This window comes from Globicephala melas, chromosome 5, assembly GCF_963455315.2.
Source record: "Globicephala melas chromosome 5, mGloMel1.2, whole genome shotgun sequence".
In the NCBI taxonomy this organism is placed as follows: Eukaryota; Metazoa; Chordata; class Mammalia; order Artiodactyla; family Delphinidae; genus Globicephala; species Globicephala melas.
Window position 1 is genome coordinate 132,311,140 of NC_083318.1, and position 18,806 is coordinate 132,329,945.

At 40.2% G+C, this 18,806-nt stretch overlaps 2 protein-coding genes across 16 annotated transcripts in view; one reads left to right on the forward strand and one right to left on the reverse strand.

Annotated features, from left to right (window-relative positions):
* ABCG2 (ATP binding cassette subfamily G member 2 (JR blood group)) overlaps window positions 1–2,050 on the forward strand; it is a 121,490-nt gene extending 119,440 nt beyond the window's left edge. For all 12 annotated transcript variants that reach the window (XR_004041520.3, XM_030865691.3, XM_060299824.1 and 9 more), the window contains 2 exons: window positions 27–109; window positions 1,843–2,050. Coding sequence is in view for 11 of the 12 variants with exons in the window: in XM_030865691.3 (XP_030721551.1) it covers window positions 27–109; window positions 1,843–1,990 (231 nt within the window). In the remaining variant the exon portion in view is untranslated. The remainder of the gene's footprint in view (window positions 1–26; window positions 110–1,842) is intronic.
* A 6,377-nt stretch (window positions 2,051–8,427) lies between these two features.
* PKD2 (polycystin 2, transient receptor potential cation channel) overlaps window positions 8,428–18,806 on the reverse strand; it is a 48,848-nt gene continuing 38,469 nt past the window's right edge. For 3 of the 4 annotated variants that reach the window (XM_030865705.3, XM_070045613.1, XM_070045611.1), the window contains 5 exons: window positions 17,941–18,062; window positions 17,575–17,692; window positions 15,781–15,944; window positions 11,064–11,211; window positions 8,428–10,679 (listed from right to left, as the gene is read on the reverse strand). In XM_030865705.3, the coding sequence (XP_030721565.1) occupies window positions 10,443–10,679; window positions 11,064–11,211; window positions 15,781–15,944; window positions 17,575–17,692; window positions 17,941–18,062 (789 nt within the window). In that variant the 3' untranslated portion in view covers window positions 8,428–10,442. The remainder of the gene's footprint in view (window positions 10,680–11,063; window positions 11,212–15,780; window positions 15,945–17,574; window positions 17,693–17,940; window positions 18,063–18,806) is intronic. The other variant, XM_070045612.1, reaches the window with a different exon arrangement.

Here is an 18,806-nt window from a genome sequence, read left to right on the forward strand (position 1 = left end):
TTGCCCTGTTCCCACTTGTGTTACAGGCTTTGCAGCATAATGAATTTTTGGGACAAAACTTCTGCCCAGGACTCAATGTAACAACAAACAGTACCTGTAGCTATGCAATGTGAGTTTGCGTTCGGTGTCTTAATGGGTTTGCTTACTGTTGTGGTGTGATGCAGAAACACCACTGGGCTTAGAGCTGGGGAGTCCTTTCAGGGACACTGACTTCTCTGAGCCTGGATGTTCTCATCTATAAAGTGGGTTGTACGCTAATGCACGTGAAAGTGCTTTACAACTCCTAGGTATTCTATTACGGTCAAAATCGTATTTCAGTTGGAGAAATGTTTCTTATGTGTTACTTGTTTGTTTGGGGCACTTTGAAAAGATCCTTCTGCAGTTTGGATTGTGGGTTCGAGTTTTTATTTTTTAGAACATTTGAGTTTGAAGTGAGCTGCTTTGATATTTGTAGCACGGCCTTAACAGTATCAGAACTGTACGGATTATACGAAGTGTACGGATCCGTGAACTTACAATTCCTGTGAGCTCAACCCATGGCAGTAAGAGCTGAAAGGGCAGCAGGAGTTGGGGAGAGTGAACATTTTCCTGCACAGTCCTGACTCATGCCTCTTCCTCCTGCAGTTAGGAGACAACATGAAATCAAAGTCTGCACAGGTTTTTTTGTTCCTTTTTTTAACTGACTTGGAATGCTCCCTGTTAAAGGATGTCTCCTCTAAAGAAAGATCCACATATTTCAGTGAGCAGAGAAGGAAATCCCATTTTTTGTATAATAAACAAAAATGCAGAATTTAATCAAATTAGACGTGTTGTTTTAAAATTGAGCAACACTTTCCTTTTCAGTGATGGCTGTTAATGGTGTGATGTTGATACATTGATTAAGGAGAGGAAAGAGAATGCTGGTAGCCTAACTCTCATGAATATTCAAGTAGAACGGAAGTAATTCTTAATAATAGGACAAATTGCTATTTAGAAGTATTGCCAGAAAACCTCTGTGAAGAGAAGCTTTCTTCATCCTGCCCACTCCCTTTCTTTTGGTCTGGGTATAACTTTTTTTTTTTTAACTGCCAAATTCCAAGAGTTGCACAAAAATGGTACCAGGCGATAGTTACGCTTGTGCCGGGTATTTTTAGTACCAGGTCCTTTTCGAATCCGTGTCAGGGCTACTCCATCCTGCTCTGCTCCAGCCCCACTAAGGCTTTTTCCCTGGTTTTAGAACTCGCAGCCTGTGTTTCTTTCGTACGGCTGATCTGTGGGTAATAAGCGCTATAAAGAGCTTCGATCATCTTTGTAAGGGCCGTAGATACCATCTGCTGAAGCTGAGGCTTTCCCCATCAGGGGTTTAGTGAGAAATTCCTTGATGAATGTTTCTGCCTTTTAAGGAGAGCAGCATCGTAGACTTGGAAACAAGTGAACTCGGGGAGGCTGGCAACTTGGTTCAAAGTACGAGTCTGTAAATTTCGCCAAGTTCCTTAAACTTTAGTCTCCTCACCTTTTAAATTTGGGTTGTTTTAGGGATTACCTAAACTATTATAGGCTTCACAGTATCTAGCAGAATCTAGCAGTAAGCACTCAACGACTGTTTTCTGTATATTTTTACGATGCATATGGCTGACCTGTGGGCCCCCGTCACATCCCAATAAAACAGAATTATAAAGCTAAAACACACAGACACCCACCCACCCACCAAAAAACCCTCCCAAACTGTTTTCTGTTATAAACGAAGGGATGGGTATTTAAGACGCGGTAACCTGTAGGCTTTTTAAAGGAACAGTGAATATATTGAGTGAAGTTTGACAGATGCTAAGAATGAAGTCATATTCTTTTTCTGTTGAATTTCAGATGTACTGGCGAAGAATTTCTGGAAAGCCAGGGCATCGATCTCTCACCTTGGGGCCTGTGGAGGAATCACGTGGCCTTGGCATGCATGATCGTGATCTTCCTTACAATTGCCTACCTGAAACTGTTATTCCTTAAAAAATTCTCCTAAGTTCCTCTTTAACTTACATGATTTACCCCACATTAAAAAGGGAGCACCTTGATTTCAGTATTCACTGACTTTTTGGTTGTCTTCTTTTCACTTGCCATCATACTGTTTTTCAGCAAGGATTATTTTCAACAGAAACATTTATAGAAGTTACAGTGAACCTGAATTATACTTGAAAGAACCCAAGTCATAAACTAGTGACATTATGTACCACATATTAGTTCATCTAGTCAGACAGTAACCACGGGGAAGAAACCTCGTTTAATTTACTGACCTTAAAAAAATCGAGTTCTAGAAACTTGTGACAAGTTACTAATATTTCTGGTATTGGTTTTTTCCTCCCCTTTAAAATGAATAGCTTCAATATTATATGAATCTATGATCTTCCATTATTTAATAAATAATAAATACATTGATGCTGCAGTAGAAGTATGAAATCCAAACCTTGTTGGCAAAACCCAGTGTCATTTGTGGGGTAAAAAAGCCATTATGATAGAAAAAGCTTTTTTTTTTTTTTTTAAAGAAGATGTTGGGGGTAGGAATTTATTAATTTATTTATTTATTTTTGCTGTGTTGCGTCTTCGTTTCTGTGCGAGGGCTTTCTCTAGTTGTGGCAAGCGGGGGCCACTCTTCACCGCGGTGCGCGGGCCTCTCACTATCGTGGCCTCTCTTGTTGCGGAGCACAGGCCCCAGATGCGCAGGCTCAGTAGTTGCGGTTCACGGACCTAGTTGCTCCGCGGCATGTGGGATCCTCCCAGACCAGGGCTCGAACCCGTGTCCCCTGTATTGGCAGGCAGATTCTCAAACACTGCGCCACCAGGGAAGCCCGATAGAAAACGCTTTGATGAGCCTTCTAATGTTGTTAAAACTTACTGAAGTTTCCCTCTAGTGGAATTAGAATATCTCAGGGTTCTCAGCTGGGTTTTGGACTACAGGTGTAGAGGGCCAGGAGTCTGGTGACTTACCCTCCTGGGGGGCAGTTCAGTGGTTTGTGATCTCGGTGCGCATGATAATCTCTTGAGGAATTTTGCTCCAATACAGACGTCTGGGCTCCACGAGCCGCACTGCATTATGGTCTCCAGGGCTACTTGCATAAAGAACTGTCCACGGCAGGATTGGTGATTTCTATGATCCTTCCCAGCTCTGAAAATTTTAGACTTATGATAGAATAACTGGGCTTATACAGGTTTTTCCCTTCCTTACATATACATCTCATTTACTTACACATCTTCTTTTCATTCTGACCTTTCCCAGTAATAGGGAAGTGTTTTTAAACTTTTTTACTGAAGGGTAACATAGGGAAAAGTACAATCCAGTGAGGAGGAACACACCTGTGCAACCAACAATGTCAAGAAATAGGACATGACCAGTGCACAGAAGCCCCCCCACCGAGCTCCCCTTCCAATACTGCTTCCTCTCTTCTGAGTTATTTTTGAAATGACACTTGTATACTCCCCTCTGTTGCTATTATCAGAACATCACTGCAGCTCACTTTTGTGTTCCTGTGTGTATAGATACATCCTTAATTGAGCCTCCCACTCCCATTAATAAACTATTCATTTTGGAATAATTTTAGATTTATTAGAAGAGTTGCAAAAATTATGCAGAAAGTTCCTGTATACCCTTTGCCCAGCTTCCTTTAATGTTAACATTTTATGTACCATGATGCATGTCAAAACTGAGAAACTGGGACTTCCCTGGCAGTCCAGTGGTTAAGACTCTGCCCTTCCAATGCAGGGGTGTGGGTTCGACCCCTGGTTGAGGAACTAAGATCTCACATGCCATGGGACGCGGCCTAAAAAAAAACAAAAGTAGAAACTAAGAAGCAGGGACTTCCCTGGTGGCGCAGTGGTTAAGAATCTGCCTGCCAGTGCAGGGGACACGGGTTCGATCCCTGCTCCAGGAAGATCTCACATGCCACGCAGCAACTAACCCCGTGTGCCACAACTACTGAGCCTGTGCTCTAGAGCCCACGTGCCACAACTACTGAGCCCGTGAGCCACAGCTACTGAGCTCAAGAGCCACAACTACTGAAGCTCACGTGCCTAGAGCCCATGTGCCACAAGAAGAGAAGCCACTGCAATGAGAAGCCCGCGCACCCAACAAAGAGTAGCCCCCGCTTGCCGCAACTAGAGAAAGCCCGTGAGCAGCAACGAAGACCCAACGCAGCCAATAAATAAATAAATATTTTAAAAATAGTTTTTTTTAAAAAAAGACCATCTGGCATCCATGGAAGGAAGAAAGGAAGGAAAGACTTATTTTTTTTCCCCCTGTTGACTTAGAATCTCTGAGGAGTGGAACTGGAAATCCAGGTGATTCTTTGGGAAATACTGAGGGTTGTAATAAGGAGTTAAGACCATTTAACGTACATTTCTTATGATTCGATCTTGATCCAGTCACAACTGTGCAACAGTTGTGTTCAAAGCCATCTATTTTGTATCCACCTAAATATCAGAATCACATTTAGAACTAAGTGAGCGCGTTAACATCACCGGATCTCCAAACCTTTTTTAACCTACAGAATCATTCTTATACCCGGCAACCCCACAGAACAGCCTTTCAGTCATGACGGTTGAAAGCGGTGTTGCTCGGATCCAAGTGAGGATGTGGCCTCTTGGTTTGGCCCCGTTTCTTTGCCAGGCAGGAAAGCTGAGGCATTGTTTCAGTGATTGAAAGGCTTGACTGTGTAGTTTGGAAAATCTCAAGCTGTCTCATCTTCATTTTGCAGATGAGGAAACTTGGGTTTCAGAGACTGTGACTAGCCAAATACTCTGTGACAGGTTATTTCCTTGCTGAGATCTGGAATGTACTGCAGTAGTGCCTGTGCCCAATCTGTGGGAGTCACTTTTGTAAACATGTGCAGAAGCCAGGATGGGGACAGTGGCTTCAATATAAGCTAGAAAGTGGTACCTAAAAGAAGTTCAGGATCTGTGACGTGAATACAGGGTCTGTTTATCTCTACAGTTAGGTAGAAGTTCCCCCACTTCCCACTTTGTCATTCTCCATTTCCCAGGCCTGTGGACTTGATTAACTTACTCTGTATCTTTCTTATCCACAAAATAGGGATCCTCATAGGATCTGCCTCCACAGAGGTGTGAAGATTAAATAAGGTAATGCATGTGGTGCATGTAAAGTGGCTAGAAGCACCTGCCTCATAGGATGCGCTCCGTACATCTTAGCAATTACTGTTACATCCCACAGGACATCACAGTGGTTACTGGCATCGTGCCAGTTCATGCATGACCCCCTTGGCAGGGACTGGAGTAGTGCCGTCCTCCAGGATCGTCCTGGGCATCAAACCAGGGCTTGTGGGCCAAATCCAGCCCACTGCCTATTTTTTGTAAATAAAACTTTACTGGAACGTAGCTATGCTCATGCCTGTTTGTATGATCTGTGGCTGCTTTTGCACCACGATGGCAAAGTAGTTGCAACAGAGACCATTACGGCCCGTAAAGCCTAAAATATTCACTATCGGGCCTTTTATGGAAAGTTTGCAGACCCTCGCATTAAACCAAGAGTGCCTGTTCCCAACAGTTAGCACACACAGGTCCATGTGCCAAATGACAGTGGCCTCTCTCAGTATCATTCCCATTAAACCCATTTGCAGAATTTATGCTTCCTGTCTCTGTAGCTTGAGGCACTGCTGTACTGGAGTTCCTGAATCCTCAAGAGTGAGGGTACCTTTTCACCTGGGAATACAGCAGGGGCTCCACTAAACCTGAAACTAGCAGTATGTCTGCCACTTAGTCACTTTGAGATCCTCACACTGGTGGAACAGCAGGCAAAGGAAGCAGTTACTGCATTGTCATCTCTGTCAGGAGGGGCTAGACTTCACAGCTACATAATGGGGCAGGGAATTCGCAGAGGGAACTTGGTGTTTCCATGCTAGGTGGTCATAGTTAACAGGCAGTCTGGTAAAGGACTAGGGAACCAAGGGCTCTGTGCCCTTAGCGATGAAGGTGTGAATCATTGTAACAGGCAAGCAACCTAGTACAACTGAAGTTCTGGCCAAGAATGAGGAACCTCTAAAAAGGACGGTAGAGGAGAGAATAAGAAGTAATTCTGGGCCTGTGACCAGCGGCAGCAGTGAGGACTAGCTAGCTCCACTGCCCCTCCTGTATTGTGTTTTCTAGAGATTCTTGCTGACCTCCCTCGAAAAGTCCAGAGTGCACTTAATGTGGGCATGCATGCATCGGCATGGCGCTGGTGCTGTGTCTTAGCTCCTCTGCACCTGTTGGGTCGCGGCTGTGGTGGACGGCTCCACGTGAGCTCAGACCATGTTGACATCAATTACCCCTCCTCCAGCCTGCACCACAAATCTCCTCACTTTTCTGCGCTAGGGCCTTCTCCAAAGCTGAAGGAAACTGCTCAGCCCGCGTGCAAGTGTGGCCTGAAACTGCAGGGGTGTTCACACCCCAGGAGCACCGCTCAACCAGCAGGGATCAGAGCCAGTGGACCAATGCCCCAGGCTTATGTTCTTCAGATAAGGAATTATAGGAGGCATTCCACAGCCTTCTCAGAGGTGGAGTTGGGCTTCTGTGCCTACAGAGTCAACTGCAGTGACACACCTGTGTATGAATGTCCTCCTTTCCTGGCTCACTCTTGTTTCTTACTCCAGTTTCCTAGTATCACCTGAACTCAAGTCCTTGCCTTGGTTTTCTTTTAGAGGATCACAAGCTAAAACATATTCCTATTAAGACCAGAAACAAGACAAGCATGTCTACTATTATTGCTAGCCTCTAACATGGTACTGTCTGTATTTACAAATGAGCTGGTCTTCTACATAGAAAACCCAAAGAACCAATGCAGACTCTATTAGAGGTAGTAGAGGAGTTCAACAAGTATGATATATGTAAGATTTATAAAAAAAGTAGTAATTTTCCTTTATGTCAGCAATAACGAACTAGAAAATATAATGGAAGACAGGATACTGTTCATAGTAGCAATAAAACCATATTAAGGAATGCATAAAATCTTTAAGAAATTTAAAGAAACAGGGCATTAAGGAAGTTCTGAACAGATGAAGACTTACGTTTCTGATATTGTAAAGACGTCAGTTCTCCCCAAACTAATGAATAAATTCAATGCAATTCCAACTAAATTTCAGCAGGACTTTCTGCTCTCTTTCCTCCTCCCCTACCCTCATGCCCCGGGACCCATCAAACTTGTTCTGACATTTATATGGAAAAATAACAGTACACAAAAATAGCCTAGTCAATAAAAAGAGGGCCAAAGAGGAGAACACATATGAAGACCTTGGCACGTACGAAGGAGGACATACTACAAAGTCATAATAAAACTTATTGTGCAGGAACATTCCGAGATGGGTGTAAGAGGCTAAAGGATTCAAAAACAGACACATATATACATGAACCTGAAATATATCAGTGATGCCATGAACTAGTAAAGAAAATGACCTATTTAATAGAGAGTACTGATATAACTGGCTCAATTCTATGGAGAAAAATTTATGCAAAGTTACTCTTAAGAGTTAAAAGTTACTCTTAAGATGTATTCAAAGTGAAAGTAAAACTATAAGTTTAATAAATAGAAGTTTGTGACCTTACAAAGGTCTCTTTAAAACCCCCAAAACAATACAGGAAAAAAAAATACTGATGGATATTACTATTAATACATGAACACCAAGGAAACATTGACAAAATTACCAGTCTGATGAGAGATATTAACAGTCCAAAACTGATAAGGGGTTACTATTTAAATCACACAAGGAACTTATGCAAATCAACAAAATAGACTATGACCCAGTGGAAAAATAGACAATGAACAGAAGCACACCTGTTTCCCATTAGATCAACGTGTACTATTTTAAAGATTTGAATGGGCAATTTACAAAAAGGAAACCCAAATGTTGAACAACTATATAAGGCAACGTTCAACCTTATTAGGAATCAGAGAAATGCAAAATAAAATGACACCTTATTTCAAAACCATTCAATTACAAAGATTAGGAAGCTGGATGGTACCAATGCTGGTGAGGGTCTGGGTAGAACTGGTACTTTCATGCATGTAGTGAAATTGTAGACTGCTGCCGTTATTCTGGAGGGCAACCTGCCAGTTCTGGGTGAAATTAAATGTTTATATACCTGGGACTCAGCATCCCACCTCTTGTAACGTACCCACAGAGGAACTCATGAAAAGTCAACAGGGGAATCATGTATGAAGATTTTGAAACAGCAGAAATATTGGAGCCAACCATTTACTATAGGAATGCGTAAGTACAATGCAGTGGCTGTACGTTAGGAAACACTAATATAATCATCAGAATAACTTACTGGAGGTACCTACTGCAGAAGAAGTAACGTGTCAATCGTTGTTTCTGAACATAGAAAGATGCCTTTTTCAAAGTCTAAGCCTTTACTATTAGTCTCATGATACAAGACAAATTACCCAACTGCTTCTACTTAAGAAACAGACAACTCTTAACATCTGCTATTAAGTCTTTATTAGGCAGTAAAGTGCTCAGTATTACACATTAATGAAATTCTTGATTGTTGAGAGACTTGCATATGTAACAACTTCTTAATGATACCAATATAGAGGGGAAGATGATAGGGGAGGGAGAAGGAGGTAATTCTCCGTGACTAAAGAAGAAAAGACAATATGTAACTTATGAGTAAAGAGAAAGAACTCTGCAAAATTTTACAGGTGAAATGAAAAACAGTGTGATACTAAGTATCATACAGACTTTCTAGTGACCATAATTGATATATGGCACCTGGTCAGTACACATGGATGCCACATCATGGCTGCACTTCAAATTGAAGTTTGTTTACATGTAACAACATGGTACACATACATAAATACGTACACGCAATATCCCTGGAATGCAAACTTTAGTACCTAGTAATAAAGAACTTTGTGTAGCATATTCAAAAGAAAGCAAAGATGGAGATGAGCCGTGGGAAATAACTGTTAAAGAAACCCAATCTGTATCACTTCTGTAGAAGGCAGCTAAAAAAGGTTGGTTTGCTCATGTTCTCTTTGAAGATTTGACTGGCATATTCTACCAGTTAAATAAACAACGATGTGCGTTTAAACTACAGTATTAGAAACAGGCCTCGCTGCTATTCTCCAGGTGAGAGTTATTCACCAGCACTGCATTCTCTCTTGCTCTCAAAGGTCAGCTTACTCAGTTTTGAAAAATAAGATTTTCAGTTTTTGTTGAGAAATAGGTTTCTTCCCCATAAATCTGGGGAGGCCGTCTCCTATTAAAAACAAACAAACAAACAAAAAAACAAAAATACTGCTGCAAACTCAAAAACTTTAGTTTATACCTTCTGATAATGGTTGAACTTCCAGTAACCCAAACTCCTTTTCATTAAATTGAGCTCCACTTGGGTTATAAATTCTAGTTTTGAAACGCAGGATCAAGAGAATTTGAGTTCTGTGTTCTTAAAATGGTATAAAACTCAAACCTTAGTTTTATAATATTTTATATGAATTTCAAAAGTCCTTAATATTTTGTGTAAAATGAACATATTTACTCAGTTAAAACGTTCAGTACATCCTAAAAGATTTAGTAAGTTGACCTTCCCAGATTAGTTACAACATTAAATTCAGTTGCAAATAAGTTGAGCCACATGGGAAAAGACATAAGGATGAATCTTTATATTAAACTAATTATTAGAAAAAAATCAAGTTTAGTGATTTGGCTCCTTCCAATTCTACTGTGCTATGGTCAGAGATGACACTGTAACCCACAATTGGTCTTTAGTGGTTTCATGCAGCTCATTTCAAATGAGAGTGAAAACAGTGTAAAAATTAAGAGAAATGGTTAGTCCCCCAGGCATTAGATATGATAAAATAACAAAAAAGCATAGTGTTCAACAACATTGATCGTAACCATTCATACAAATTCTAGCATAATGACTACATACCCATTCTATGGTTTGGGGTTCTTCTCTAGCTCTTTTAGAAAAGTGTACCCCAGGAAGGTAGTTGAAATAAAAGGCTCCTTTCTTAAAAGAAAGCTATGTATTAAGCCCATGAGCGAAGCCTCAGTGGAAAGGAATGCCCCTATTTTCCCTTCACACACTCGGCAAAAATGACAATACTGATTTTTGTGATTGGAAATAAAAAACTCAGAAGCCTTTTCACAGTTCTTTTTTTTAGCTTTAAAAGGCTACTTCATTGTCAACTGAGGAGACTCAGTTATGGTACCAAGTGGGCATACCACTCAATATACTTTACAAAGATTTTCTTTTCTGTACTCAATATTTACACCTGGATTTCTTATATGAGAAAAAGAAAAAACATCTTCTTTGATCCATGGGCAAAGTTTATCTAAAATAAATTAAAGTGCAGAAGAATTAACGATTGGTCACAAAGACCAGCATCATATATGGTGGTCAGGGCATATAAATAGTGTACCTGTCACGGCAACTCAGGACAGTCACCTTCTCACCTATGAAGAACACATATAGTAGCACATGTCCTACACGTGGATATTGGAACTCCCGTTTCCACCTCCACCTTCCATTCCTTCTGCAGATTGGGAGGAAGAAGGGCGGGAGCTCCTGGGGCGAGGCTGACCATTTAGTCCCACCGGTGTGCCTACACCGTGACTTATTTGGGAAGAGGCATCATCGGATTCCCAGCGTTCCAACTCTTCCCGCACCAATCGTTCCATCTGTTCCCTGTGGATTTCACTGTCACGACCCAGCCTTTCATCCTAATCAAGGAAAGAGAAACCAAGATGTTGAGGCAGAGTGATGCATCCTCTCGTACTTAGAAATTGCCTTAGGAAATCTGGGGACCCAATCATCTGTACTTAGGTAAGGCTGGAGCAATAACACCAGCCTTAATAGCGATTCTGAGAATCAATGGAGTAATTTATAGTAATAAATTTATAGTAATTTATAGTAATTCTACAGTCCAGTTAAGGCAGTTAGCATCAGTGTGAGGAGTATTAAGAAAGCAACACCTCTGGGTTATCATTTTATCTGCACTGATCTGCAGGTATGGGGGAAAAAACATCCTCTCAGTATAAGGGTTACAAACTATGACCCTGATACTTTATAGCATCAGGGTGTTTCTGTTTCAGACGACCACTGACCTCAGCCACTCCATCCAGCAGCCTTCCCAGCACCTCCCTTCTCTTCAGTTTGGCCCGCTCCATGATCTCCAGCTTCACTATCACAGCATCAATCTTGGACACAATGCTGCCGATGGAGTGTTCCATTCGGTCCACCCGTCTCACTAGGCTGCAGGAAACGTGGTTGAGAGGGGCAAAGCCACCTTGTGTTGCTGGCTTTTCGGCCCAGTTGGTTTGTCAAATGGAAATGCTAAGATTTTTTTTTTCTTAAACAAGATTATGATCTAAACCACTCTCTAAATAGTCTCAAACTTTAGAGAGAAACTCTTAAACACTGCTGGTGGGAACGCTAAACGGCACAACCTTTTCGCAAGTCAACACTGTATCAGAAGTACGCCTATCAGAAAAAGGTATGCCCGTTCTTTCTTTCAGATATTCCATTTTTTGAAAAGTTTTATAGGACATAAGTATGTGCGTAATTTTTGGCTATAGGGGTAGTCCCTAGGGTTCTGCTTATTAATAGTGGGTCACTGAAAAATGGTTACTTTAAAAATTCATACAAGATTGCTTAAATATATTATTCTTCATCTACACAACAGAATTCTAAGAAGACACCAGAAATTATACTGTGACAGTATTTAATGCAATAGAATGATGTTCACATTCTAATGATGAAATAGAAGGATGTCAGCTATAATGTAAATAAAGAAGTTAGACAATACTATGCTCACTTATGATCCCATTATTTTGAATAAACAAAATGTTATATAAACACTTTAAAAACATTTAATAGGAGACACAACTTCTGGAATGGTGGCATGAGAGCCCTGGAGGCCCTCTCCCCATCGAAACAACCATAACTTCTGAGAATTTTTCTTTTTTTTTAATTTCTGGAAATTTTCTTAAGGGCATACAACAAACGAAGAAGCGTTTATTTAAGAAAATCCACTAAAGCAGCCGCACAGCACAGGGGATCTGCTCGGTGCTCTGTGACCACCTAGAGGGGTGGGACAGGGAGGGTGGAAGACAGACGCAAGAGGGAGGGGATATGGGGATATATGTATACGTACAGCTGATTCCCTTTGTTATACAGCAGAAACTAACACAACATTGTAAAGCAATTATACTCCAATAAAGATGTTAAAAAAAAAAAAAGAAAATCCACTAAATTTCAGTAAGAATAAGAGTGAGACTGGAGCCGCCATCCGCCCTCTCTCTTGCTCCCTAGGTCAGTGTGACAGAGCTGCACTGGGGGTGGGCGCGGCCAAGAACACCCAGCCCTATCCCGTCAGCTCCTAGAGGGGGGAGGGAGGGGCAGGCTGCCAGCATTTCTCATCCCTATGCCTCCACCTCCAGATCCACAATGCAGAGGCTCTAATCCAGGCAAGAGTGGATGAGAGGCAGAAGGCTCTTTTCTTCCACTCAGCTTCCAACGGTAGGGTGGATTTTCCATGCTGGGAGAGGGGAGCTGAGAACGCCAAAGGCTGCCATCCCAGCCCAGCGCCTTATTCATGAAGCAGGGGTGTCACTGTGAGAGAGAGAGGCCAGCCGCTAGTTCTGGAGCAGTGGCACAGAAGTTTTGCCTAGGGGGAGAATCAGGCCATAGGACAGAGCTCCAAAGCTTCCCAAGTGAACTTGCTTTAATTTGGAACAAACTGTGGGTAAAGTCAAGCCTAAGAATGCTCTCGAAAACAGTGGAGACTGTAGTGATAAGCAGTTAAGAGGAGGCCGGTCACTTCATGAGATCATCAGGTTACACTGTTTACCGGCAAGTTTACCAGAAAGAACCAGGGAAAGAGATAGCTAAGAAGACAGCTAAAGACTGGCTTCAAAACCCACCCCTGCAAAGGGACCTGAGTTTCACTGCAACACACTGTGAAGAAATTTGTATCCCAAGACATTATTGAAAACAATAGGCCGATCAGCCAACAATTAGCAGAACCGAAGGGGCAGATGTAATGTCAACAGAGGCAGAAGGCTTAACAGAGAGAAGAGGAAAAGGGAAAAGACAATGCAGGCCCTGCTAAAACCTCTGTCTTCCCAGGATGACGGTGTGCACGGTCAGGGTGTGACCTCTAAGAAGTGACATCAGCAGCTTCACAACGTGGGGAAAACAGACTTCACTAAAAAACAAACGCTCAAACGACAACAAAAACAAGCTCTGGGGGGAAGGGGAATTTATACATATATACAATGTTATTTAACGTCTCCAGGTTTCAAAAAAAAAAAAAATTACGAGACACAAAGAAAAAGGAAAATGTGACCCATACACAGGAAAGAAAAGCAGGCAACAGAAACTGCCTTTGAGAAGGCCCAGATGCAGACAGACTCAGCAGACAAAGAAGTCCAAGTAGCTGTTCTAAATATATTCAAAGAACTAAATGAAATCATGCGTAAAGGAAAATAAAGGACAGTATGATGGTGTTGCCTCATCAGATACAGAATATCAATAAAGGGAGAGAGACTGTTAAAAAGAACCAAAGAGAAATTCTGGAGTTGAAAAGAATAAGAAATGAAATGAAAAATTCACTAGAGGGTCCCAAGACTACATATGAGGCAGCAGAAGAAAAACCAGCAAACTTGAAGATAGATGGGCAGAAACTATGCAATCTAAAGAAAGAACAGAGAGAAAAAAGAATGACGAAAAATGAACAGAGCCTAAGAGAAACATGGGATATCATTAAGACCCCAACTACACATAATGGGAGTCCCAGAAGAAAAGGAGAGAGAGAAAGGAGCAGAAAAACATATGACGACATAGTGGTTGAAAACTTCCTATATCTGATGAACATATTATGCATCCAAGAAGTTTAATAAACTCCAAGTAGGATAAATGCAAGGAGATCTACACTCAGATGTATAGTAAGAATACTGAAAGACAAAGGCAAAGAAAAAAATCTTGAAAGCAGCAAGAGAAAAATGACTCGTCACATACAAGGGAACCTCAGTAAGACTAACATCTGTCTTCTCGTTAGAGACAGTGGGGGCTGGAAGGTAATGAAGGTGAAATAAAAATATCCCAGATAAAGAAAAACTGAGAGAATTCATGCTAGCAGGCCTGCCTTAGAAAAGATACTAAAGGAAGCTCTTCAGGCTAAAAGCAAGTGATTCCAGATAGTCATTAGAATTCACATAAAAAAACAAAGAGCACTGGTAATGGTAATTATTTAACTATAAAGGATAGTATCAATGCATATTTCTTCTTTTTTCTCTTAACTGATTTAAAAAGCAATTGTAGAAGACAATATGTACATACTTATATTATTGGGTCTATAACATATAAAAATGTAATAGTATATTTGATAATAACAGGACAAATGAGTTAGATAAGAGCAAAGTTGCATTGGAATACAGAAATGATATCAGATAGTAACTTGAATCCACAGGAACGAATGAAGAGAACCAGGAATGGTAAGTAAGAAGGTTAATACAACAAACTCTATATACTTATCTCTTGTTTCTTGTCTCAGCTCCTTTAAGAGACACAAAATTATATAAAGTGATAATTATAAGAATGCAATGTTGGGTTTGTAATACACATAAGTAAATGTGTATAATAATGGCACAAAAAGGGAGAGGAGTTGATAGTTATATAGAAATGATATTTCTATATCTCATTGGATTAATTAACTTAGTATAAATATGAAGTAGATTCTGATAAGTTGATTTGTATGTTAAGTCCTAGAGCAGCCACTAAGAAAATAACTAAAAAATATTGTGAAAAAAATCATTAAAGGAATTAAAATGTTACACAAGAAAATATTCACTTTATGTAAAAGAAAGCAGCAAAGAAGGAAAAGAGGAACAAAAAAGACCTATAGAAAACAAAAAATAAAATGGCAAAACTAAATCCAATTATAACAATAATAACACTAAATATAAATGGAGTAAACATTCTAATTAAAAGGCAGAGATTTTCAGACTGGATAAAAAGACCAGATCCAACTATATGCTGTGTAAAGGAGACACACTTTAGATTCCAAGATACAAACAGGTTGAAAGTAAAAGGATGGAAAAAGATATATCATGCAAAAAGCAACCATCAGAAAGTTGGAGTTGCTATAGTAATGTCAGATAAAAAAGACTTTAAAACAAAAAAATTTACTAGAGATAAAGTAGGACATTTTATAATGAAAACAGGGTCAATCAATTAGGAAGACACACCAATTATAAACACGTATGCATATAACAACAGAATTCAAAATATACAAAGTAAAACCTCACAGAAGTGAAGTCGACAATTTAATAATAATAGTTGGGGAATTTAATACCCCACTTTCAAAAACTGGATAAAACCAGGCAGAACAAGGAAATAAAAGAACTGAATAACACTAAAAACCAAGTAGACCTAAAAAAAATCTATAGAATATTCCACTCAACAACAACAGAACATACCTCAAACGCAAATGGAACATTCTCCAGGATATACCATACGCTAGGCCATAAAAACATTAAAAAATAAACACATGTAAATGGAGACACAAACACCAAAATGTTAACTGACATTTTTGGTTGCTGGGAATATGAGAGATTTTAATATTTTCTTTTGTTTTTCTTTATTTGCTAATTTTCCTATAATGAACATATTACTTTTATAAAAAGAAAAAACACCAATAAAAGTTATAAAAAAGAACTGATGATTAGTAATGGAAAAGACAAATTGAGAGAGGTGGCAGGAACTACTTAGTGTCATTTTGATGCCTGTCAACTCAAATTCTGCCAATTCCTTTATACTTACACTTGAAACTCTTCATAAGAAACCCCACTGGAGATGCTTCCCCTCCTTCTGGAGCTATGCCCACTGTCTTCATCATCATCCTCCTCAGAGTCATCCAGGCTTCGAGGGAAACTTCGGCTGCTCATGGGGCGTGGTAAAGAGCTGTGATCCAAGTCCAGGTCCTCCTGGAGAACATGGTATCACTGAGTGATGAGCAGGAACCCCCAGACTCCACAGAAGCTTCACTGAGGGCATGGGCAAATGGGAAATGGGTGTGTGCCATTTACCCAGGATTTCTGTGAGGTTAACACCAGACTGTGATTCTCATACTTTTCAATTTTAGATTGGCAAATTTTCAAAACAGATTTTAATGACCAGCAAGAAGTTGCTAACTTTTTGTTTGGACAAGAAAGGACAGTAAAAACAGAGCAAAGCGGAGAAAAAAGTAAATGAAGAAATATATTATCATCTTTTCATAAAAGTTAACATAGGTAATAGCTACAAAGTAAGGAAGGATACAGTCTTAGAATAAGAATTGTATTAAATACAGCCATGTGAAAATATTACTCATTGTCTTCTTGTTCATGTTTCACTATGACTGAAGTTTTTCACCTGTTGGCACTGTTCGGTGGAGCAGCATTTGGAAACCACTGTTCTGTACTGTCTCTTCGTAGGAAAGTATGTGTGACGTTAATTTGTATTCTCTGTACCTCAGTTACCATGATTTTTTGTTTGTTTGCTTAACCATTTATTTATTTATTTAATAAATGTATTTAGTTTTATTTATTTATTTTTGGTTGCATTGGGTCTTTGTTGCTGGGCGCGGGGCTTTCTCTAGCTGCAGCGAGCGGGGGCTACTCTCCAGTGTGGTGCACGGGCTTCTCATTGCGGTGGCTTCTCTCGTTGTGGAGCACGGGCTCTAGGTGCGAAGGCTTCAGTAGTTGTGGCACGCGGGCTCAGTAGTTTTGGCTCACGTGCTCTAGAGCACAGGCTCAGTAGTTGTGGTGCACGGGCTTAGTTACTCTGTGGCATGTGGGGTCTTCCTGGACCAGGGCTCGAACCCGAGTCCCCTGCACTGGCAGGTGGATTCTTAACCACTGTGCCACCAGGGAATCCCTTAACCATCTATTTTTAAAGTTAAAGCTTTAAATTATGTTTTCTGATTATAAAAGCTCATGTAAGTTTATTTTTAACAGTTTCATAGTAAGTATTCAAATGGAAGGCAGCTGTTAGTTTTATTTTATTATAAATGATAATTTAAAGAACAACTAATTAATTGTATCTCTCCTGAGAAATCTTTTTTTCCCATTCTCATGGACATTGTGAAGTATATAACTACTCAGGTTTCCCCTCAAGTGGCTTTACTAGAAAGCTTAGGGCTAAATTTGTTGCTCAGTCTTATTAAGCATATGTATTTTTGTGGAATGCATTTTTTTTTTTAGTTTCATTCACATTCAGTTTTATATCTGTTTTGTTTTGCTCCACTCTTCTTTTTACATTTATGCTAACATTGCATTTTAATATATATATTTTTAAACTTTTTATTTTATATTGGAGTATAGCCAATTTCAGTTTCAGGTGCACAGCAAAGCAACTCAGCCATACATATACATGTATCCATTCTCCCCCAAACTCCCATCCTTTTTGGAGTAAGCAGGGTACTACTACATCAATTGAGAGAGAGAGAGAGAGAGAGAGAGAGAGAAGGAAAAAGAGAAGACACACACACACACGCTCTCAGTAATCCACTACTTAGCAAGGTGTTTGAAACATGGTAGGTAATGAATCAATCATGTGCTCCTAAACTAGACCCACCCTCTCTTTTTCCAGGTCGTCTCTCATCTGCTGGTGCTCACGTTCTGTCAGTTCTTGGTCTCCATCCTGGTCGTACTTGGTGAATATTGCCTCAATCTCTGCATCAGTATGGCCCTTCCTGAAATTAGTGAGAGGTTACAGATGAACTCATTCATGTACATGGTCCAGCCCAAACACAGAGAAATCCACATGCAGGAGGAAAGGAGAAACTGCTGAGTCAGGGCCAGTCCTCCTCTTACAATACATTCCAGAAAGACACCCACCTCTGAAAAAGAAGTGTCTTCATGAGCACGTGGGTCAGCCTATCACCAAGGATTTACCTTTACATAAGGACTTTCCCAGGGCCACAGAAATTGTGATTCTTACCCTTTGAGATCTTGTCGAAGTTCATCAAAGTTTAACTTGCCTCCCCCTTGCCGCAGACTCTCTGAAATGTCATCCACGGTATTTTTCTTCAGTTTTAGTTTGACCAAGGCTTTATGGTAGCCCTGTTGGAAAGAAAAGACTTGATTTAGTTTACCCTCCTTTTGCATTTGCTCTGCCTTCCAATTGCAGTGGTAACTACTGTAAACCAGTGACAAGAACAGTGCCTGATGTAAGCGGGCCACAAAACAAGTATGTGTTGGATGAATGGTGGATGCATCCCGAGTTGTCTGTGAAGCTCTTGTGGGAGAGTTATATGGGAAGAGTCAGGGTCTTTCCATAAATCAAGAACTAGGGGCCTTTTGGTTTGTATTCACGTTTAGGTTACAGGAATGAAAATCACTGTGTTCCACAGCTGTCTGTCTCAGAATATGTAGGAATGTGCAACAGGTCTTCAGAAAACTAAGAAACCTGAGTCATGGATTAATTAGTTTCTATATTATTTCATAGTTGGTAATTTCCTTACATATGTCACGTGTGTAAAAAAATTTCGGTGACATGGAGATGAGGCTCTTTCACTAATACATTGCAGGCAGACCTTGCTATGCATGGCAGCACGGGGCTGTGCAAACCCCCAGGCAACTGTGTGAAGCGATGCAAATGATCAATAGGAAAAATTATGATTGTTCTGTGACCTTTAAAACTTCTGTCAAATGTTAAAACGTTAAAAACTCCCTTGGTGTTGGTTATAAATTTTAGGGAAATTTAAAAAATAGTAAAATGAATATTTTAGTACGTTGACATTTTAAACAGTAGAAACATCGAAAATTAAAGTTTTACTTCTGTGTTAAAAAACTTATCCAGAGCAG